Below are 24,760 nucleotides of genomic sequence, written 5' to 3'. Positions count from 1 at the left end.
TCCTTCAGACTTGGAATTTAATTTTCAGAAGAAAAATTGCACAAATGCTTACTCTGGTCAGCCCCATCATCCTGTGCTGGCATTTCCATTGTTGTTACAATCTCTACAGTATGAAGTTACATAGCTATCATGCAATTACTGGATAAATCCTGTGTGCTATAGAAGAACCATGCTGGGTTTGTCTTAAGGAGCTGGGCAAAATTCCAAAAGACTGTACTGCTCTTTCAATATAGTTTTGCTCTTTCAACCTGTATTGAACTGAAATTTTGATCTGTTTCGTGGGATTTTGTGAAGAATACATTAAGATAACTTATTACATTTGATACTGTTGATCTTGAAGATATCATCTTTCAATTCGAATTAACTTTGATTTAAACACGTAAACTGATTGGGGAGTATAAAATCTTATAAAGTGTAGATGAACATATTCCAGTAGTAATAAGTGAATGCACAGTGCACACATTTTGTTTCAGATAAACACAGTTCCAACAAACCTCATATTTATGCTGCAACAAGGTAAGCAATTGAATTCATCAGTTTTGTAAGCTGTGAATGAGGGCCATCAGTAACCACCTTTGCTCAAACTTGGTTTTTCATTTCCTACAAGCACAGAACCCTCTCAATGTATCAATAATAGGTGGAAATTTAGTTTATCTTCATTTTAGCTACTATTATATTTTGGAATATTATTCATTGTAGGAAAGTTTACAAGTTTCCATTTCTTAAAACTCCCGATATGAATAGTTTAATATTGTAATAATAGGACTGTAAGAGAAAATAAATTAACTCTAATAAAATATGGTAATGTCTGGAATACATAGTTTCCTTAATTCTTGAATTAAAAGAATAAACTTTAAATATGACTGTTAAAAATATTAAGAATAAATGTTAAATATGTTTAACATCACTTATGTTTAATGCGTTTCTAAGCCAAACCTTTGCAAAGCTTTCTTTTTTAAAAGAATTCATTTGAAGAATTCAATGAGGGATACTGTTGTATTTGAGAATGCAACAAAGTAGTCTTTAGTATTATATTTGTCCGAGACAAGAAAATGAAAAAATAACAACTGAGATACTGGCATCTAGTGGTGGAATGTGACACAACCCATTTCTCACATTTCTGTAGCTAATGTTCTCACCCCCCCCCCCCAAATAAAAAATTAAAGTGATTGCTTTTAAGTTGCAGTTTAGACTGTACCATGCTGAGGTTTTTAAATTCATGCAGAATTCCACTTTGAATTTAGCATACATGTTCTCTGTGTCTTTTTTCACAATGACCAATTATACAATGAACAGCAGTAGTTTTAACAATCATGTGGAAGACAGAATTTAAGAAAGCATGCAGTATCCCAAAATATGTCTACTTTTCAAATCTATGCTATATAGGAGGCACAATAGCCACATTTCATATTTGCCAATCCTTTTATTATTTTATTTGAAGGCAGACAAAAAGGAAAGCAACAGTACTAGCACAGAAGCAACAAATTTTCGGTCAGGACCAACCCAGTCATAACCACTAGCAAGCAACACACTATTTCTTTCTGTCTAGTCTGTTAGAAGTTGCTCACCACCCTGAGAACATTTTAATACAAAACATATTATCTTCTGCGCGCTTATTTCTGCTGAAATTTCTGCTTTTAAGCAGCTTTAATTTTGGTTGAAAATTAAGCAGTGACAGTAGCAGAATTTAACTTGAACTAAAATGTGCCTGCAATTCACTGGGTGTATTTAAAATAATCAAAGCTTCTTTATTATTAAAAATACATGCCAAGGTTACTGAAGCCACATTGCTGGAGTCACCCTTTAAAGGAGCTGTCTATAGTCAGTTTGGATATAACAGTATTGTAATCCACACAGCACCCCAAAATAATCTCTTGTCTATTAGTATTTGGGAAGGCTGCCTGAACAGTAGGGCATGTTTTCTCAAGAAAGCGCTACCCAATTTCAGGTATGAGTAAGAGGCATCCCTAAATCCCTCTTACAACTCTCTTACTTTCTGAGTAAGAGGAAAGGGATGAAAGTGCTAACTTGATAGGCAGCACTCTGGGGAACTGTAAGTAGTGACTTGAGGGAGGCAAGAAAGCTGCTAGGAAGATGGCCTGAGTAGGCAGTGGCTGAGAGAGGCAGGTAGCAGAAAGCCAATCATGTGGGCCACTGTGATGTGCAGTGGGACAGCGGATGGAAAAGCAGGAGACTCTGGCTTGTAGCCCCAACAATGCTTCCTTGCTGACAGCAGTTAGACAAGCAGGACTGATAAAACTTCCTTAAGTCTGGCAACGAGAATGGTGTTCCTTAGGGCAAGGGTCTCCAATCTTGGCAACTTTAAGACTTTTGAACTGAAGAATTCTGGGAGTTGAAGTCCACAACTCTTAAAGTTGCCAAGGTTGGAGACCCCTGCCTTAAGAGAGTTGTCATCAAAAGCTTGTTCCTTGAAAATGTGTTTTTTCACCGTAATTGACCTCCAGGAAGGGAACAAAAAGAGAGGTGTGTCTGGGTGTGATGGAAATTGCTTTCCACAAACAAACCATTAAATTGTGTGAATGAGGAGTACAAGCTTCATTTGGCATTGGAATGAGGAAAACAATTTTTTTTAAAAATGGAGGTTGAAATTAAAAGATTTAGAAACACACAATTCTGCATCAGGAAAATAAATCAATAAATATTGCACTGTATTCTCTCAACGTATTTTAGATACATATAATAATACCACATACCACATATTTTATTTAGAGATTTAATTTATATATCACAAATACTGCTTTTAATATAAGTACAATATAATACAGTTGCATTTATGTAACTGCTGGTGTTCACCCTGTATTATGAACTGAATGGCATGCTGTGCTGTCAAAATTTTACTAAAATGGCCTCTAGTTAAACTTTCCCAAAGTATAAAATCATGCAAAATCTACATCCTATATAATACAACCAGTACAGTAATTGAAGCCAGTATCCTACAGATAGCCTGGGCTATCTTTTGAATTTCTTCTTGCAGTGTCCATGAGTCAGCCATCATTTTCTTGCAGCAGAAGTAGCGATTTCTGTTTTGTCAGTGGCATCCCACCTCAACTTTTGAAATCGGTGACAGTGTGCACAGTTATTGGCCAAAAGTCTTCGTTACCCGATGCAGTTAAGACTGCAGAGTTAGTCCACTGAGAAGTTATGGTTAGGAAGCTTTACGTTTTCCTCCTGTGACTACTGGTCTTGCATATTCCACAAAATCATCTATTAGGACTGGCCACGCTCCTAAAGAGGAATTAAACAATTCTGAATAAAGGCTCTGAATATTTACAATCTGACCTTATCTGTACTTCTTGGAGGAGGTGGTGATATGTCTTAACCTAAAGTTTTTAGTCAATTATTGCCCTATTTCTATTCTTCCCAAAGCAGGCAATTCCAGCCAACAGGAATAGAGGAAGAGAATGGACAAGGGCTCAGTCCTCTTCTTCACATTATTTAGCAACTACATAAAAGTGTTGGGAGAAGTCATTTATTAGTTGTGGACACATACCATCAAAATACTAATGAACACAAATATACACCTCTCAGCTGGATTATATAAGAGAGGCAGTGTAAGTCTTGTCCTGGCATTGGAGGCTGGTCAAAAAAGGATCAAGCTGAATCCCAATAAGGTGGAATCCCTATTCAGAAATTATAATTTTTTTAAAAAAAGCTCCAACTTTGGTTCCGGATGAGGTGGCTCTCCCCTTAAAAGAGCAGGTTCTCTTGGACTTGTAGTTGTATTCTGTCACCCTGCCTGCCCTGCTAATATGGTATCTAGTTAAAGGTAGAATTTTTAAAGACAATATTTCAAAATAATTATATTTAAACTTGCATATTACATCACTTACCTTCTTCATCATAGTTTGACATATCATCTGCAATCATATTTCCAAAGTCTAAAAGAAGGTTCCAAGTATCCTTAGGGATTGATCTTTTATGATGCTCCTATGTAAGAAAAAGAATCTTAGTATGAATTCAATTTATATTTTGACCAATTAGTAAAATCTTTACTGAGAAGATACTGACTAAAATTATTAGAGTAAGATTAGATTATTAGAGTAAGAGACTGAAAATCAAGATAAATCAAGATATAGTTATTGTAATTTGTCATTGTATAAATTACAGTAAAATTACTATAAAACATCAATTTTATGGACTCTAATCAAAGGAATTTTGTAATAGACAAAATCCATTATTTTTGAAATTTACCCATAAATAATGGTCAAATATGTTTCAAAGCAGCTTTCACAATTGATGCAAATAATCTTAATTATGCAATTACCGTATATACTCGAGTATAAGCTGAGTTTTTCAGCCCATTTTTGTGCTAAAGACAATATTTCCCTCTGAAAAAAAAAATAAGCTGGGCAGGCGCTTCCCTGCTTCCGTGTTTCCTTTGCAACTTTTAAGCATGGGGGTAGCAGAAAAGTTCTTGCATGAGGATATATTTTTTTTTTTTTTAAACCCACCGTCATGTTGAAATCTATCCGCCCGAAAATAAGTGTGTGTGTGTGTGGGGGGATTTTTACGACGGAATCACTTATGAGCCCCCTTCCCTGCCCCTAAGGAAGCAGAGGTAGCCAGTCATAGTTTGACATATCATCTGCAATCATATTTCCAAAGTCTAAAAGAAGGTTCCAAGTATCCTTAGGGATTGATCTTTTATGATGCTCCTATGTAAGAAAAAGAATCTTAGTATGAATTCAATTTATATTTTGACCAATTAGTAAAATCTTTACTGAGAAGATACTGACTAAAATTATTAGAGTAAGATTAGATTATTAGAGTAAGAGACTGAAAATCAAGATAAATCAAGATATAGTTATTGTAATTTGTCATTGTATAAATTACAGTAAAATTACTCTAAAACATCAATTTTATGGACTCTAATGAAAGGAATTTTGTAATAGACAAAATCCATTATTTTTGAAATTTACCCATAAATAATGGTCAAATATGTTTCAAAGCAGCTTTCACAATTGATGCAAATAATCTTAATTATGCAATTACCGTATATACTCGAGTATAAGCTGAGTTTTTCAGCCCATTTTTGTGCTGAAAAAATCCCCTCGGCTTATACTCGAGTCAGATTCCCTCTGAAAAAAAAAAATAGTGTGGAGCTCCGGAGCTGGGCAGGCGCTTCCCTGCTTCCGTGTTTCCTTTGCAACTTTTAAGCATGGGGGTAATCGGAAGCAGAAAAGTTCTTGCATGAGGATATATTTTTTTCTTTTTTAACTGTTTTTAGGGGGGAAAGACCCACCGTCATGTGAGAATGCTCAGACACGAAATCTATCCGCCCGAAAATAAGTGTGTGTGTGTGTGTGGGGGGATTTTAACAGAGGGAAGATGTAGGGAGAAGGCAAAAGCGACGGAAGATCCTTCAGGGGAAACTGAGGGGGAGACTCACCCTTGGTCCAGATGAGCCCCTTCCCTGCCCCTAAGGAAGCAGAGGCAGCCAGCAAGGGCAGGCAAGCCCCACTTCACAGACTCTGTCCGTCCTCACTCCCACCCAAAGCCACGAAGTCCCGAATCGCGCAGCCCAGAATCGCCCTCCCCTCAGGGGGCAGCAACGACGCCCGGTTTTTCCCGAGACAAGAAGCTCCGCCGTGCAATGAAAACGCCCTGGCTCTAGGCTCAGAAAACAACGCGAGCCGAGGTCGCCGGCTGCCCGCTCGGCTTCTCCAACATCCGGCACCGCCCTGTTCTATGTGCCAGGCCCGGCAAGTCCGAGCAGCCAGCGCGTGGAGCAGGACGGCGCCGGACATCGTTGGCTGCCTCTTTCGCAGCACGGGAGGCCTCCCGGCTGGCCAGCTGCTCTCCTCCTTCTCTGCCTGTTTGTTCTGTGTGACCGAGGAGGAGGAGACCGGCCGGCTGGTTGGGGGAGGCTTTCTGCGCCGAGGAGGCGGCTGCTGGTGTCCGGCTTTGCTCCGCTTCTCCGATGGTCCGGCACCGGCGGCAGCAACTCCCAACAGCCCCAGCCGGGAAGGGAAAGGCAAAAGCGCTTTGCCTTTCCCTTCCCGAGGCGACGCGGGACTGGGGCAGCGCACTGGCGGCCACAACTCCCAACAGCCCCAGCCGGGAAGGGAAAGGCACAAAGCGTTTTGCCTTTCCCTTCCCGAGGCGACGCGGGACTGGGGCCGCACCGGCGGCAGCAACTCCCAACAGCCCCAGCCGGAAGGGAAAGGCAAAAAGCGCTTTGCCTTTCCCTTCCCGAGCGACGCGGGACTGGGCCGCACGGCGGCAGCAACTCCCAACAGCCCCAGCCGGACACCTGAGCGGAGCCCGGGCGGAACTGCCTGTTGCCGCCGTGGGCGCCGTGCGGGCGCCCGGCTGCCCAAGTAAAGAACAAGGCCGCGCCGGACCATCGGAGAAGCGGAGCAAAGCCGGACACCAGCAGCCGCCTCCTCGGCGCAAAAGCCTCCCCAACCAGCCGGCCGGTCTCCTCCTCCTCGGTCACACAGAACAAACAGGCAGAGAAGGAGGAGAGCAGCTGGCCAGCCGGGGAGGCCTCCGTGCTGCGAAAGAGGCAGCCAACGATGTCCGGCGCCGTCCTGCTCCACGCGCTGGCTGCTTGGACTTGCCGGGCCCGGCAAGGCGGTGCCGGATGTTGGAGAAGCCGAGCGGAGCAGAAGCAACCTCGGCTCGCGTTGTTTTCTGAGCCTAGAGCCAGGGCGCTTTCATTGCACGGCGGAGCTTCTTGTCTCGGGAAAAACGGGCGTCGTTGCTGCCCCTGAGGGGAGGGCGATTCTGGGCTGCGCGATTGGGGACTTCGTGGCTTTGGGTGGGTGGGTGGGTGGGTGGGAGTGAGGACGGACGGAGTCTGTGGAGCGGGGCTTGCCTGCCCTTGCTGGCTGCCTCTGCTTCCTTAGGGGCGGGAAGGGGCTCATCTGGACCAAGGGTGAGTCTCCCCTCAGTTTCCCCTGAAGGATCTTCCGTCGCTTTGCCTTCTCCCTACATCTCCGCTCAGGTGTCCGGCTGGGGCTGTCGGGAGTTGCTGCCGCCAGTGCGGCTCCGGTCCCGCGTTGCCTTGGGAAGGGTGGGGCAAAACCAGGAGCTGCTGAGCCTGAGCCTCCGGTGCCACTGCTGCTGTTGCAAAGCTGCCGCGGCTCTTCCTTTTGCCTTTCCCTTCCCGAGGCGACGCGGGACTGGGGCGCGCCGGCGGTAGCGACTCCTGACTCAGGGGGCCTCCGAGGGAGGAAGAGAGTGACTCCTGCCTCCCGCTGTCATCATCTTCTTGTTCTTTTGGGTTAGTGAATCAATTAAACCTTTCATGATAGTGAGATCGTTTCTCAAATTAATTATTTTTATTTTTGAAATTTACCAGTAGCTGCTGCATTTCCCACCCTCGGCTTATACTCGAGTCAATAAGTTTTCCCAGTTTTTTTGTGTAAAATTAGGTGCCTCGGCTTATATTCGGGTCGACTTATACTCGAGTATATACGGTAAATAAATGACACATTGGCGAGTTGTCCCACTTTGCTGTCAATAAGGTCCTATACACAAATCTTCTTCCCATGTGGTCTGTTAAACTAAATTTATTATATTCTGGAACTTGCACAAACACACTTGGAATAATCCTCTATGGTACTTACCAATAAAAATTTATTCCAAAGATCTAAAAATTTAAATCTTCCTGATAATACTAAATTCCAATATGCAATTGCCATTTCTAGATCTGAAAGACATAAATGTAATTTACAATCCACATTAGTTATTAGTTTTCCACATCCCCACCTATGCAGAAAAATCTGTATCAAAGAAAATGTGTAATTTTATGTTATATATGGCAAGAAAATTCAGTTCAGATAGCCCTTGACTTATGACTAACATTGAGCCCAAAATTTATGATGCTAAGCAATATACTTGTTAAATGAATCACTGGAGCTGTTAAGTTAGTAACACATGCAGTGAATCTGGCTTCCCTATTGATTTTGCTTGTCAGAAAATCACAAAATGTGATCACTTCATCCCAGGATACTGCAATCGTCATAAATATGAACCAGTTGCAATCCAAATTTTGATCACATGACCATGGGAATGCTGCAACAGTTGTAAATGTGAAAAATTGTCATGAGTCGTATTTTTAGTGTAACTTTAAATGGTCACTAAGTGAGTAGTTGTAAGTCAAGGTCTACCCATAATTCTGTAGATTTTAAGTTACATTTTTTAAAAACACAGTTTGTGCCTGTACAAATTCTAAGCCATTTTAAAGTTTAAATATAAATACTTACGCATAAGGCCTGTAAATATGGAATGGGTCTAATGAGATCTCAAGGCCTCATTTGTCCAACCATGTCGTACATTATACAAAGTGCCACTCTTCCTTGTTATTATGCTATGACATTGTAGTTTAAACAACCATATTTCACTTTATCCATGCAAATTATCAACCTTTTTACTATAGCCAAAATTGAGCACCCAAGTTGTAATGTTGAATGTGACAGAAAGGGAAATTATTAAATTCATGGAGAATAACCATATTCATTCAACTATCACAGAATTGTTTTTCTCCTCTCCTACCTCATTTTTCAGAATGTATCCCCAACTATTCTACTAAAAACATCCTTTTTTTACACAATAGTGCAATGCATGTTTACTCAGAAGAATGTAAGTAAAAGAGTATGCAGAGTTCTAGTTTTATATTGAAATTTTTCAGAAGTATTTGTCAGAGGATACCATTGATACAAGTGCACTGCTCATTCTTCTGAGCTATCTTTACTGTAAACAAACTGAAATCTGGGGAGAGATTACCAAAACAATGCATATTTTTACAAATGTATATACTAATTTTTATTTATTCTGCATATACCTTCATGAGTTAACCAGATCATTCTTTATTATTCCCAAGATTAAAATAATTTTATAGAAATAGAATTTGGATCTGTCTATATAAATGAGACAAATATTTTCATACTTGTATTTATGGCAATGTTTTCCCTAGATGCATATATTGCAGTGAAGCTTACTTGAAAACACATTTTTAATTTCTATTGATTTTAAATGCAATAGAAAAAGCAATTACAAATTAAACTCACAAAAAGAAAAAGAATAAAAAGTGAATAAAAAAGAAAAAAGGAAAGAAGTAAAATATACTTTAAAAAAAGAAATATGTACAGGGAAGTGACTTCCAATCTTCATTAGAAGGAAAAATAAATTTGATTACTCATCATCCCTTATAAATTTACAAATATGTATTTCTTCTTCCTATAATCCTTCCCTTCTGTATGCAAAACCAGAAATCATTAACTTTTCAGTTCTGGTGTCAGCAAAAACTCCATTACAGTTTAACAGAACTTTATAAAAATAAACCAAAGCTTTATTTTAACCTTGATCAAACAAACCAGCTTTATATTACTCTCTTTTACTTCTAACGATCTTGATCTTTGATTCATTCAGATGTTGTATATCTTTTTCCTATTGAGGCTTTCACAGATCTGTTTTGTAAATCCAGTGGAAAGTTATTATCCGGGGTCATTGTCTTAGTTTGTCTTTTGTATTTCCCTTTTGATTTTTCAAAGCTTTGGTTAGCTTCTTTTGTAGATGTAATAAAAGTCATTATCAGGATTGTTCTCATGGCTTTTCTCTCTTATAATGCACACTTTTCCTATCATTTGTATTTCCAATTTGCAATTTCCAATCTGAATCTTGTCTTTTATAATCCACACTTTTTAATTCCACTGTTACTCATCAATTTTTCCCTCACATGTATCAACATCTTTTAGACAAACTCAATCCTTAGAAGCAGACTTCATTACTGATATTGTCGCTAATAATTTTTGGCCCTATTTTTCAAATATCTCCTTTAATTTTCAACTATTATAGTATTTTGTATCATTTTATAAATCACAATCTTAAAGGCATTTTTTTTTCTTTTTTTCCTGAACTTTTGTCCCCTCTGATATCCAATTTAAAGGTCTATTATCTTTCTTATGACTGGAACTAATCAAAATAATTCTGGTTCTCACGAAAATCCATTTATTACAAATTGTTTCAATTCTCAACCTGAGTTAACTTTTCTTTTGTTTAGAAATAAACTCACCAGGCAACTTTTTAGACTGAAGATCTCTTAAAATAGTTAAATAAGCAATTTCCAAATGTGATTAATAATGAGGTTAGCAAATTTAATGTCCTTAAAGATGCCAGCTGTGCTTGTGAGCTTGATAATTAATTCCTTCATTTCCTGGCACTCAGATCCATTAGAGACCACAATCTTGCAGTCTCCTCACAAGGACAAACCATCCAAATCACACATGAGTGATCTCCAGTCTTCTTCTTATCTGGACAGGTTCCAAAGAACTGGTCTACTCACCGGTTCTTTGGTCTTTGCCGTGGTGGTTATCTTCACTCTCCACAGAGATGTGTTTAGCTTGCCATGCCTCCACTGGAAGTTGACAATATATAATCCTTCATTAAAATAATAAATAAAACTACACCTATTGAGACAGCTTTTTGCCCCCAACTCTATCAGTGAATAGGCATTCGAGTACAAATATGTATCTCTGAATAGAAATTATATTGACAATAAGCTCCTGAATGGAAGACGGAATATAAATTTCATAAATAAATAAATGATAAATAGCCATACCAATAAAAACAGATCAGTGGAACATCTGAAAATCTTAACAGTACATACTTGCTTGAATATGAATTTTTTTTTAAATTTAAATGCATTGTCAAATAACATGCCAACCAAAGACAGGACAAATGTGAGGGTGTTTCTGTTTGAATAAATTATACTGCATTGTGAATAAGCATGGATCCTTGTACAGATATGTCTTTTCTCCATATTTTAATACTTTAAATATCTCAGACAAAAAATAAGTTCAATTTGCATATTTATTCCAAACCTAGGTCAAAATCATTGAACTGTTACATAAACTTTCAGCTTAAGAAAACAAAAAGTATTAAATGAGCAGCCAAAGAGATATAACAACATGGGCTTAAAATATGGCATATTAAATCAGAAGTTTTAAATCTGAATCAAGTCTACAATGGAAAATACACATAACGGGAATAACTGTTTCCTTTACATATACTGGACAGTAAATTTTTCTTTAGTTTATAAAAGTGGGAAAATAGTTTTGGCAATCATCACTATGCAACTGTCTGCATAAATTTCCAAGGATCTTCCAGTACCTAAAATAGGCTGCAGAATTTGTTCAATTTATAAAAGGAAAACATTAAAGCAATGCTCATTTGCCATGAGTGACAATTCTTCCTAATTTACCAAGTCAACTCCACGCAGCTAAAAATTCCCCAAAATAAGATAACAAAAACAGGTTTGTTGTATATTTTATCATATTGCTTTCTCAAATATACCTACTAATTATAGTCTTTCCTGTTATCAGATTTTGTTGTGAAACAATATGACAACAATATTGTAATTTGTTTTGTATATAAATGCATGTTCGGTGTAAAATACAAACAATTCCTTCCCAAAATAGTATGTGCTATCTTCCAATACCTTTTGCATGGCATTCACAACCCGTATATGTCTCTAAAAGATAAGGCTAGGATTCCTTTGGTGCGTTAGATTATTTTAAGAGAGGATCTGAGTTTTGAAAGTTAGCTCCAATTTCTGTCATAGCTACTGTTCCTAATGCAATGTTTGTACACATTAAATAAAAACAAAATTCAAAACCAGACTAGCTTTATCCATGTTAGTCCCAGTGGATTCCAACTTTGCTTAATCTGTATATGATATATTTCTTTTATCAAGTATAACCATTTACATATAATACTATATATGAATTAAAACATAGCTGCCTTAACAAGGACTGTATATCTCAAGGACCTGAAACCGAAACATTTAACACAGTCTCTGAACATTTAACATTTAAACACATTTAATTCATAAATGTGAAAAGAAAAGATAAAAATTAAACTACTCCATCCGTATGGCATCACAAGGAAGAATATAAACCAACTAAAACCCTCCACAACATCCTAAGTAAACCAAAAGAACCAACAGCCCCAGAAGAAAAAGGAGTAATCTACAACCCACGGTGCAAGGACTATGTAGGACAAATAGGCAGAAGACTAGTAGAGCTCATCCAGTAACACCAACTAGCAATTAGAAGACATAATGAAAACTCCTTAATTTCACAACATATAATCAGACTTAATCATAATTTCAATTGGAAAACCCTGAACATCTAGACCAAGACAAATCCAAAAATGCCAAAGAGTTCCTGAAGTTTGGTGCACAGGCAAATCAGCCATCAACAGGCACATAGAAATAAACAACATCTACATACCATTCAAAAGAAACAATAAACAAAAAGAAAACAAAAAGACCAAAACACCTGCAATCAACATCCAGATGACACCAAGATTAATACTAGTCCAACAATCAAGAAGCAAACAATGCCCCAATCAAGAAACTACCAACTTACCAGACAAACAAGGTAACAGTAAACAATAGCCTAACTAAGAAATTACCAAGACCACTCCCACTAACACTGACAGGGCAAGCTTTTATAAAGTAAGAACAAACCCCACTCTCTTCTAGCACTGATGATGTTACCTAATTTGATGAAGAAATGTTTGCAAGAAAACAACCAGGCTGAGAGAGCACTAAGGACCCCACAGACCATAAAAAGCTCCCTATCCTTGCCTTAGCCAAAGGGGCCAATGAATCAAAAACTGAAACAAATGCTTTTATGTAGGAAAAACTCGGGAAGAGAAAAAAAACAAGCCACCCGAAACTGCTGAAAAGACAAACTTATCCTTTGAGATGTAGCAACTTAGATTTATATATAATATGTATGCTAACTTAGTATGAGAGACCAGGAAGAGAAAGATTACTGTAAAAGAAACTCAATTCTGAAACACATCATAAAAGTTCATGTTTTGATTGAACATCCTAAATTCTACTTGACAGAATTGCCAAAAGCTGTGAGAACTGAGATTTTAAAAACTATTATTGTAAAAATAATGTTTAACACATTGATTTCTACTTAAGAATAAACTGTAATGTACTATCCCATTATGAAGATATTGTTTTGTCATATTTTTCAAATAATAATGTGACATTTGTTATTCAAAACATGCAAGATAAACCATGAATTACAATAACCTTCCTTTCCCTGTCAACCTGAATATCTTACCTAAAAAAAACTACTAATGAATCTCACCTAAGCTTTCATTTTGTTAAAAGGCTATTATAAAATCTCTCATTATTGAAAACACAATAACTTAAAAAAAAAACTCACCTAAACCTTTTTGCCCAGGGTTTTTAGCAAAGTTAAAAGTAAACTGATAAAAATCTTTAAACTTCATTGGATCCTTTAATTCTTGTTCCAGTCTTGGTAAAAGAGTTTTTAGCTTGTCTGTGGTATCACACCTGGTAAAAAGATACTACTATTTAGTATCAATTGTATTGTTTTAGAATTTTGAAATATAAAACTTATAAAATATCTGTTCAAAAATGGGAAATTGCAATATACAAGAAATAGTTCCATTTTAATACTAATTCAGTTGGTGTTAATGTAACAAACATATTATTCCATAATATTTCATTCAGCTGGTGCTGCAGAAATCAATACATAAAGTACATATTCATTTTGTATTGCAAATAGAGCGATTTTGCAAATATGCAGCTGTAACCAGTTACTCTAATCAGGTTTAAAATATTGTGTAAGGGCATTTATATGAGAACAATAAATTTGATAAAGGTGTAGCACTCTCTTCAGCTAACTTATTTCTCTACAATCTCATTTCCTGTAATTTAACTGAACTATTGTTTTTAATTGAACTAGTACTATTTTTCTGTCAATAGATACATAAAGCAGGTTAAATATCTATTGTAAAATTAAAAACAGTAATTCTTAACTAAGAAATCATCATCATACAACAAAATCACCAAAGCCAGGGAGGGCCATGGGATCACCATTTGTGACCTTCCCAGTTGGCTTCTGATAAGCAAAGTCAACGGGGGAATCAGGATTCGCTTAACAATTGCTTGAATCACTTAACAACCACTATGATTCGCTTAACAATTGTGGCAAAAAGGATGTAAAATTGGGCATGACTTGCTTAACAACTGTCTTACTTAGCAACAGAAATTCTGGTTCTAACTGTGGTCATAAGTTGAAGATTAGATATTTGATCTGTATATGATGAACTGCTTGTCCTTCTAGGATTGTAACTGAATTGCAGCTTTTTGCACAGGTGTAAGATCAACAATTAAGCATTTGCCGGGAAATTTAAATCAGCTCTGATTTTATTTAAACATAACAGGTAAGTATAACCACTGGTTAGGTGACATCAACATAGGTACAATCCACGGTGACTATGGAAAAATTGCTGCCATTGCAATCTGTGAGAATCTATATGTCTTTTAAGGCACTCCTTTTTCTTGATGACATTTATTGTTCTTTTCTGCTACCTTGCTCAACCTTCTCAAGCATGGTTGTTTTTACTAGTTTGCTGACATGACATTCCTTAAGTATGTAAGATTTTGTTTAGTGAGCATTGTTTAATGGAGACAGTCTTTATTTAGTCCACTGGATGCTGTTTCCTTTGTTTTCTGAAAATTTAACATTTAGTCAGTTTTTTCACTTTCCCTAGTGAAAGTTCCCTAGAAACTAATGTTATCTTTCAAATTATTAAGTGTTTCAACTTTCAACTTTAATTGCATGTCTCATCTCTTCCAATCTTGCCATTCATATAATCTATTTCCTGTGTAAATTAAACACATTACTCTTGCTTTATCTTCATATTCATCTGAAAGTGTTGAAATTTGAAATGATAACTTCAACAAATGCTTTTATTTCATCTAGTATTGTGCTATACTATTGCGATTTGGACCAATATATTTTTGTAAATCCACTTTTCCAACATGAGTGGGCATGTGTAACTGTAATGCTACACTTTTTGTGTTCATCCACTGTCTAATAAATGTCCATTGACCCTTGTCCATTTGTATTTGAATTTAATGCCATTTTTATGACAAAAGTTAGAGCACCAATTAAACAGATATAGGGTTAATATATGTCTATGTCATATCTTCTTGTTTTTGGACAATTCTACTTCTCAGAATTCTCCAAATTTAGATTTTTATTGTAGTTTCTTATTCTGTGAACAAGGAACTGCAAAGATTTCTTGGAAGAATGATTGAATATTCCGACACAGTTATTAAGCTTAATATTGTGCACATTCTGACATAAACTCTGCAAAAAGGTCTCATTATATTCAATAAAACACAGGTAAATCTTATAAATTTGCTTGCTCTCCCTATTTACACTGTATATGATCTTACATCCCTTGGCCTCTTTAGACACTAGAAAGGTGATTGGAACTCGGAAGTTGGAGGACCTGTTCCCTTGCCATGGGAGAACCACTTCCTATTGAAATTTAGAGTTACAGGAGTAGGTTACTAGGTGAGTTATAGTGCTATTTTGTCACAGCCAGTTATCCTGTGCTAATTTATGCCCTGATAATTTTTTATGTAAATTACTACAGTGTGTTTTATATGAGGCTAATTTTCAAGGTGGGCCAAAAAGTACAGTTAGTATTAAATAGTTCAGCAACAGTATGAATCGAAACTAGCATTACAGTATGAAAGGATACTTATCTTACATGGTTATTGGTCGCTCCAGTTTGCTCATAATTCAAGGTATTGGTAAAAATTTGTATAACTTTTCATAGTTTGGGACCATAATGCCTAAAATGAACAATATTAATTATATGTTCCCATCCATCATCTGAGATCGGCAGGAATTCTGCTCTAGATGTCTTATAGGCAAAGATGCCTACAGCAACTACTTGGGAATGGGCCTTTTTAGTGGAAGACTCATCTCTGGGAAAGTATTCTCAGTGACTTATACTTGGTACTAACTTTGGGGAGGGGGTGTTAGAGCCAAATACATTTTTATTTTTCCAGGCATTTTAGTCATCTTAATCCATATGTTGAACACATAATTAATTTAGCAATTACCCTTAATTAATATTACCCTTTTAAACTATAGCTATGATAATATATAAATCAGAGTTAGGAGACAGGGTTGAATACATACCAATAATACAGGTAGTCCTCAAATTAGGACATTAGTTTAGCTCAGAATTGACTTGCAGTTGTAAGTCAAGGCATCATGTGACCAGACCTGATTATTTGACATTTTTGTGGTGGTCATTAAACAAACACTATAGTCCTTAAACAAATACTGCTGTCGTTAAGCAAATCAATTTTCCCAAATCAGCATTTTTTGCTGGAAATCCCAGAAACTGGAAAATCATGGTCACATGACTTCACGGACTGCTATAAATGGCCATGAAGTTAAACTGGCTGCCAAGTGCCCAAAATGTGATCCCATGACCACATGGGAGATGGGCATTATAATTTCAAAAATGCGTTGCAATTATCTTTGGCAGCATCCACTGTAAACTGAGACTATCTGTACAGGTAGTCCTCGATTTATGACAACTGAGCCCAACATTTCTGTTGTTAAGTGAGACATCTGTTAAGTGAATTTTGCCCCATTTTGTGACATTTCTTGCCACAGTTAAGTAAGTCACTGCAGTTGATAAGTTAGTAACTTGGTTGTTAAGTGAATCTGGCTTCCTCATTGACTTTGCTTGTCAGAAGATTGCAAAAGGTGATCACATGACCTTGGGATACAGCAATGGTCATAAATATGAACCAGTTGCCAAGCATTTGAATTTTGATCACATGATCAATTCATGGGAAGGCTGCAAAGCTTGTAACTGTGAAAAACGGTCCTGTCATATTTTTCAGTGGCACTGAATGAACTGTTGTATGTTGAGGACTACCTGTACTTGGTTTCACTGAAATCAATTAAAATTATATAGTGTATCCCACAATATTTGTGTTTGAATTTCATCAAATAGCAAGATTGATGCTCTCATAACTTAAAACTTGCCTTCAGCAAGACCACTTAAAAATAACTTTCAGTTGAAAGAAATAGTGAGTTAATTACTTAGAAAGCACTCCAGTTGAATCCAATATATGGTTTTGGGGCAGGAATAAATAAATTCAGAATTGAGGAACTGGATTATTCTTTACCTATTTTAAGATGTTTATGCACTCTTAATAAACTATAGGCTTATGTCAAAACTTTTTACAGTCCTTGCATAATGAATTAGGCAAGTTACATTTTAATGCCACAAGCATGCTTTAGATATCTGCATAATTCTTTGTATGTTTCATATAACTGAATTTTTAACCAATTTGACAAAATCAGTTTTGATATCAACTATTTTGATATTGAAAAAATGGAATTCTGATAAAAACTGTTATACTCACCCCAGCTCTGTCATGCCGTCTACAAATTCTTTTTTACTGAATTCACACTGAGTCGCTGCCCGGAATTTCCATGCTATGACCAAAACACTGATACTAGCAGGGTCCAGATTTAAATCGTCACAAAATTGCTGAATTCCATCAATGCCAATTTTATTGTCATCCTGTGGGTCTGTATTTGAAAACAAAACAAAACAGGATGTTATATTTTCCATTAAAGATGTGTAACTTTTTCCATAATCATACAATGTTATTCTGATTTTTAAAACTATACCTTTATAGTTTCAACTCTTACTGCCTAAAAAATATAATCATATAAATCAGGTCAAAAAAGAGTTAATGGCCATCTGTATACATAGAAAGGTTCATTTCATTTAAAATTGTAGTAATTATAGCAACAGTATTGATATTTAGAGTACAACTGTCCATAAAAACTGTCCATAAAAACCCATGGGACTGCTGTGGTTTTCTTCCAATATGAGCAAGTAAATTTAGATGAGAAATATACAATAGACTACATTTTGCTGAGGTAAAAAGCAAAAAGTTTGAGACTGATTAGGGTTTAGAATCACGGGTGTTGACATTCTTACTCCCTATTATTTCAATAAAAAGTTCCTGCTATTTTAAGCAACGTAGGTCTCCAGGGGTATGATAGGCAGACTTCTGTTTCTCCATGTCACATCATCATTCTTTAGACACCAGAAGCTAAAAAAAGGCACCTCTTTGCACATGCTACATGCACTTCTGAAATATTATTTGTTTATCCCAAGTACAGCCTTGTAAAGAACGCTGCCAGAGATTGTCAAATCAATTTCCCTGCTAAAAATAAAAACAAAAATAAAAGTTCTATTCTCCCAGAGAAAATAGCTAAACATTTAGAAAGTGTTCCTGCTTCAGTTCACATATTTTGCCTTCCTCATTTTATGTGGCAAATAGGTAAAAAAGGCAATACTTGTTCTTTCAGCACACATCACTGCATGCTTAACCTAACTACAGGTAGTCCTTAACTTACAATCCTTTGTTTAGTGACCAATCAAAGTTATGACACACTGAAAAAAGTGAATTATGACAGTTTTTCACATTTACAACCACTTCAGCAGCCTCATGGACACATGATCAAAATTTGGATGCTTGGCAACTGGTTCATATGACGGATGTGTCCCAGGGTCATGTGATAACTTTTTGTGATCTTCTGACAAGCAAAGTCAAGGGGAAACCAGATTCATTTAACAAACATGTTACAAATTAAGTAACTGCAGTGATTCCCTTAACAACTGTGACAAGAAAGTTCACAAAATGGGTCAAAAATCACTTAACTATTTCTCTTAGCACCAGAAATTTTGGGCTCAATTGTGGTTGTAAGTTGAGCAGTACCTGTACTGCAGCTGAAATTAGCAAGAAGAATTTTTAAGTTGGAGCTATTCCAATATCAATTGTAATTATTTTAACAATTTCATATAAGCATCTTTGGGGGATAGCTGTTTCCATCACCACTAATCACTTGCACTTCTCTCTCTGCGCTTGAAGTGATGATACTATGTAAAGCCTCAAAATGTTACTTATTTGAGGCAAAGGAAATAAAGCATTCCGTCAAATGTTAGATCAAAGCATTCCGTCAAATGTTAGATCAGGGCTGTCAAACTCCCGGCCTGCAGGATGGATGTGTCAAGCGCTGGCCATGCCCATGCCTGGTTTAGCAAAGGAGAAAAAAATCCCAATACATCACGTGATGCCATCATGCCGACATGAGTTTGACACCCCTGTCTTCGAGATTCTGGTAAGTCAGAATGTGCCTGACTACCTTTTGTCTCTAAACAATCGGAGTAACCATATGCTTATAAGAAAAGGTCTTAACATTTTCAATTTTTTTACTCCTGTGTTAATAAAAAAATAAAATTCTATGGCACTGAAGTTTTAAAGAATACCAAATTGCAAGATGTAATTGGCAGGAGATGGCCTGGGAATGCAAAGAAAACCATTTGCAATGCTCTGAGAAATCAGTTTTGTTAAAATAATACACTAACAATTGCATCAAAGCATTAGATAAGGGTAAACATCTACACATATTATTTAATTATGCTCAATGACCAGCAAGATAAAAGAAGACCAAATATAACAAAAGCAATGTGTCAGTCATATGTGACCTAAAAAGTTATGATGTAAAAAAGGTTAACGAAGTGGATTAAATAAAATATATGTAAAATTCATTAGAATAAACTAAACGAAAACGTACAATTTAATAATATCACTTCTCCAAATTTAAGCCATTTTACATCTTTTTACAAAAACTGCTGTAGGTAACTACTTAGTAATTATATTGGTGATAGAAACATTCTGATCTGAGAGTAAGGAAGGAACCATCATAACAGATTTTATTTTTTGTTAGTGTATGTTAAAGGTGTATCTGCAGTCAAATTCCTGTAGAAATGGGAAAGGAAACATTTATGACTTAGTGTCTCAGGTTCATTCAGACCATAAAGACAATTTCTTTTGGTGAATGGAATCCTGCTTTACACTTCTAACCTTGTACTATAGAGGGTAAAATGTTGAAATGAGGCAAAGAAAAAGCCTTTCAGCTTATTGGTCAAACAAGATTGAATGAATAGCTTGTGTTGGAACCAGCAATGAGAATTGGCTACAATACCCAAATCCTCCTGCCATGAAACGGCAAAAATTCCTTTACAGATCTGAAATTTAGCTCTAATTCTAGGAACAGCAAAGAAAACAGAGAAAGGCTGCAATAGCCTGGACCAACTACAATTTTTATTTCCTACCTTGATAAATGTTTTCAAAGAGAATTAATAGGGCCAACGAATCAGTGCTAAACAAAAGTTTAAGCTAGTAGCAAATGTAAGCAAATGTGCCTCTAATGAGAACATAACAGTTTCTGGTAAGGATTAAAGTTCTTGAGACATAACAAGGGATTTTGTAAAAACCTATATTGGACTATGTCAAAGGTCCTTGAATCACTAAAGACGCATACCTGTGTAGCACTTAACATTTAAGATAAGAGTTGTAGCTTTAAAAAGCAAGTGTACCTCTACCCATTTATTTATTTGACTTTTATCCTGCCTTTATTACATTATAAATAAGTCAAAGTGATGGAATATACATAATATCTTGTTGTCCTACTATTTTCTCCACAAAAGCTTATGAAGTAGGTTGGGTCAAGAGGGAGCAACTAGACCCAAATCACCCAGCTGGCTTTCATGCCTAAGGTGAGACTAGAACTCACCTTAGGCACAAACTGCAGAAAAAAAACTAGGATTGCTTTGACAGGATTGTTAACTTTGGTATATTGAATCTAGTTTGTTTTCATTTTCTGTTCACAGAAATCACCTATTAGCACAATTTCCTACAGTCCATCGGTGTCCTTTCCTCCACTATCGAACACATATATATGAAGTGCCTTTATGAAGTTTGACATTAACGCTTTTTTAAAAAAATATATCTTACCAAAGAACTAAATTTACTAATACTAATGAACACATTCTCATTACTTTTATCTTCTTATTGGAGATTTAAGATTGTAATTTAAGATCCATCGGTGGAAAGTAATATTCATCCTTTCCCACTTATTGCATCTCCAAATCAATTTCAGAGTAAACAGACTTTCCAAAGCAGAAGTAGTGCACATGGAAGGAAATACAAAGGACGGAAAGCCAAAAGAAGCTTGTTCTTAAGAAATATGACAAAAATTAAATAAAGCCTTTTTTATTTTCTCAGAAATATACATAGAAATCCATTCTAATAAAAAAGAACTAGAATCACAAACAAGGATTATGACTAATTCAAAAAGATAACTGCAGGTCGCCCCCCCCCCCCTTTTATATATAGGTAGTCCTTGATTTAATCTTGTGAAATAGACAGGGCAGAGAAAAACTGACTGGCTGTTAATCATCCCATCAATCCAATTATAGCCCATGACCGGCACATAATAAAAAACATAAAAATTCCATTTATGATTTATTCTTTGTAACCACTTTATTGTCTCTGAGATAACTGGATTGTTTTCTAAAATGTTTACAGCAATATGAATTCAAAAGCAGAATTAACAAAGGAGTTTCAATAAAGTTTCTAACCTCAGAGACAGTCTTATAGTTGAACATAATTTCATATTTCAGAACATCCATACAAGAAATTATTATTTTTTTTTTACCTGGACTAGAATACTTTAAGAGAATACTTATTAACAAACATATTTATCTTTATTTAAATTAAGAAAAATTATAAATAGATCCTTGCTGGATCTAGTCTGGTAGAATGCTGTACGTTAATTCTCTCAGCAATGCTTTTTGTAGAATGTACTGCTCAATTTTAACAATAATGCACATATGGACATTACATCTTTGGGAATATTCAATAAAAATAGTGTAACAAGTTTAAGCTGCATTCACACTTTCAAGATAATCCAATTTAAACACGTAGAATAAACAGGTGATATTGAACAGGAGGCGGAATACAATAATATAATTTAATTATACCACAGCGACAATGCAGATCCTTTACAGAACAGCTCAGATCCACCCAAAATATATGGTTAGTCTGCTCTCCTTAATGTACAGGTAGTTCTCGATTCACAACAGTTCAATTAGTAATCATTTGAAGTTACAATAGCACTAAAAAGAGTGACTTAGGATCATTTTTTACACTTATGACTGTTGCAGCATCCTTATCATCATGTGACCAAAATTCAAACACTTGGAAACTAGCTCATATTTATAATGGTCGCAATGTTTTGGGGTATTTGATCCCCTTTTGCAAACTTCTGCCAAGCAAAGTAAATGGTGAAGCCAGATTCACTAAATACTTGTGTGACTAACTTAACAACTACAGTGAATTGCATAATATCTATGGCAAGAAAGGTTGTAAAATGGGTCAAAACTCACTTAGCAATAGAATTTTTGGGTTCAATTGTGGTTGTAAGTCAAGGACTACCTGTATGAGTGCCCAGATGTTTATATATTAACTTCTTTACATATATTTTCTTTTAAAGAGAAACAGCTTTACATTTAATTATACTACCTAAACACACATACACAAACATACATATAGTAGTATCACTATATTCATGTTTATAATTTGATACTATTCATGCGTACCTAGAACTAAGTCCCACTATGTTCAGTAAATATAGTAGAACTGTAACCGCTTTCCCCCTAGATGTGTAAACTGAAGTGGAAATCAAGCTCAAAGGAAAAAGTGAAGAAATAAACCTTACCTTTGTACCTGTTATACAATTGTTCTAATTTCTTTCTGTCTATTGAAATTTTCATGGATTCTTTGTAGTACAAGTCTGGATTCTGGAAGTAGTTGTCTGTTGCCACTTCTAGTTTCCACTCATTCTGCATTAAGCAGTATATAGCAGTCCTTTCACCAGCCTGGGTAACTGCCATAAACTGGCGGACCTTGTCCTTCTGAGCCGATTTAAGCTTATGCTTTGGGATGCAAAAGAAGCAGGAAAGCCAATGAAGCTAATCCAGATGTTTCCCCCCCCCCCAGAATTTTTACTAAAACTGCCTGTCTTTAAAAAATATTGTATTTTTTTGGGGGGGGGGGGGGAGTAATACATTTCATTCCAGAAAAAACACATATATCTTAATTCATTATAGTAAAAGACATAATTTTCTTCTGAAAACTGAAAAATTAACTGAACATAAATATTTTTAACACAAAAATTAAAAATCTGAGGGCAAGTCATTTCAGTCTTTACTTTATGCCTCCAGGTTTCCATGTAAAAAGACACAATATTTTACACAGTGGCTTTCCATTAAATGCATAAAACATTCAGTGAAAGAATCTATAATGATACCCCTAGAGTAAACAACCAAAAGTATCTCATTCTTAATATAACACGAATATGTGATTATATTATGATAGATTCAAAAGTTTAAAGCTGGAAATGTATACACAATTATTTGTGCCTTATTCTGAAAAGTCATGCACAGGGTTACACGTTAGTTGCCATATAAGTGGTGCTGCCAGTAAAAAAAAAAAAAGCAATTTCAGGAGTAAGCCCTTCATAAATATTGCTTTACATTATAAAAGGAACACTTTTTTACATATGCCCTATAAAAACACAGCCAAGATAAAATAATGTCAATGTATTTTTATACAATATTTCTATGTAGGTTTTGACGGCATTTCTGAATTAGAGCCCTAAAATATCCCTAAGATTATTACACACTTTAAGAAGACCCTTCAGCAAAGAACCCTAACCCTCAAAAACAAATCATTTCATAGTTAAGAAAATGAACAAGTTTCAAGCATAACTTGGCCTGCACAACTGTATGATTCTTCATTTTCTGAGTCTAAATAAATTGCGCAAAAGAAGCAATCTTGATACAGAAATGTTAAAAAAGACACCCTAATAAAACGAAGGTCCTAGTTTCTGTATTTGCCATGCAAGCATAAGATTTAAATCTTTTTTTAAGTTCTATTTTCGCTTAGCTTTAAGAATGCATGTTTTCTTCTTCCTCTAACTTTCCTAATTCTCCTAGGCTAGGGTTAAAAGGGGGGGCAAAGTCAAAACGGCTTGCAAGAAATCAGAATGGTCAGTTTAAAAAGGAGGAGGAGGAGGTGTTAAAATGCGTTTTTTCTCCCCAACTAAGGAATCTTCTTTTCAATTTTGTTCTCCATCAAAGAGGCCACTCACCGAAAGGGATGTCAGGGAAGGAAAAGTGGCCGGGGGTGGGGAGCAAGGAGAGGGTCGGGGACTAGAATAGCGAAGGAGCTATTTCACCGTGTGGGAAGGGAAAGGGAAAATGCAACGAAATAACCCGAGGGAGGGAGGGGGAGTGTGGGCTCCTTTCTCCCCGGGGCGGGGGCGACTTTCCCCGGGCCTACAGGCTTTCCTTTTAAGCCAGCTCCTGAGAGAACAGGTGGGGGGTCCCGGGGGCATCCACGGGAGAGGGGAGGGGGCGCCCGGCCGGTCTATAAAAGGCGAAAGGAAGACAAAAGCCTGGGCCGGGGGGAACCGGGAGCAGGGTCGGCCGACCGACAGCCACCTGCCAGCTTCTCCCCTGCCCAAAAAAGGGAAAGATACGTGGCGAGGGTAGCGGTGCCTTCCCTGCCCGGACCCGGGGCTCCTTCCCCACGCAGCCGCGGAGCCCTCCCGTCCCTGCCGCCGCGGTTGCGTCCCGCCGAGGCTCCCTGCGCGCCCGTTGCCCCCTTCCCTCCCTCCGTCGCGAGCTCCCCATGACGCGGGCGGGAGGTGGGGGCGCCCGGAGCAGAAGGGCGCCCGCCGCTCTGCCCTTCTTCGCTCGCGGGCGGGGGAGACTCTGCTCGTCCCGCGGGAGGAGCCTGCCTCGCCGCCTCCTCCCCGAGCGCGCGCGCGCGCTGGGGAGGGCCGGGGGGGGTCGTTCCAGGCGGGGAAATCCATCCGACCCCCCCACCTACCATTTTATCAGCAGGCTTTCACCCAACTTCACTCGCCAGCGCGGCCGCTGCCGCCGCCGCCGCCGTTGCCGCCGCCAGTACAGCTTGTTTTCTGCG

The 24,760-nt window shown here is 37.3% G+C and overlaps 1 protein-coding gene across 2 annotated transcripts; it reads right to left on the bottom strand.

Annotated features, from left to right (window-relative positions):
• Positions 1 to 2,720: 2,720 nt before the first annotated feature.
• DCUN1D2 (defective in cullin neddylation 1 domain containing 2) lies at positions 2,721 to 24,754 on the bottom strand. 2 transcript variants are annotated; one of them, XM_087967245.1, is made up of 7 exons: positions 24,665 to 24,754; positions 22,488 to 22,704; positions 17,270 to 17,438; positions 13,218 to 13,348; positions 7,596 to 7,678; positions 3,852 to 3,948; positions 2,721 to 3,246 (listed from the first exon to the last, which is right to left on the bottom strand). In XM_087967245.1, exons 1-7 carry the CDS (start codon positions 24,665 to 24,667, stop codon positions 3,167 to 3,169), a joined length of 780 nt encoding a protein of 259 aa, XP_087823371.1. In that variant the 5' UTR covers positions 24,668 to 24,754; the 3' UTR covers positions 2,721 to 3,166. The 2 variants fall into 2 exon arrangements, with proteins under 2 accessions (XP_087823371.1, XP_087823370.1); XM_087967244.1 differs by lacking the exons at positions 2,721 to 3,246; positions 3,852 to 3,948; positions 24,665 to 24,754 and adding an exon at positions 4,533 to 4,676 and having other exon boundaries at positions 22,488 to 23,265.
• Between the last annotated feature and the right edge of the window lie 6 nt (positions 24,755 to 24,760).

The sequence above is a fragment of the Notechis scutatus genome, chromosome 5, assembly GCF_049901735.1.
Source record: "Notechis scutatus isolate UNSWTSFEM ecotype Mainland chromosome 5, rNotScu1.2, whole genome shotgun sequence".
Lineage (NCBI taxonomy): Eukaryota > Metazoa > Chordata > Lepidosauria > Squamata > Elapidae > Notechis > Notechis scutatus.
The sequence above is the reverse complement of the archived record's forward strand: the minus strand, read 5'-3'. Positions and strand labels throughout refer to the sequence as shown.

Bases quoted from the DNA above. Each gene is read 5' to 3' on its own strand.
- DCUN1D2 (XM_087967245.1), bottom strand. The intron at 13,349-17,269 runs GTGAGTATAACA...TCTTTTTACCAG, and splicing joins GACGGCATGACAGAGCTGGG to GTGTGATACCACAGACAAGC. The intron at 3,949-7,595 runs GTAAGTACCATA...TTTCTTACATAG, and splicing joins TTTGGAATAAATTTTTATTG to GAGCATCATAAAAGATCAAT.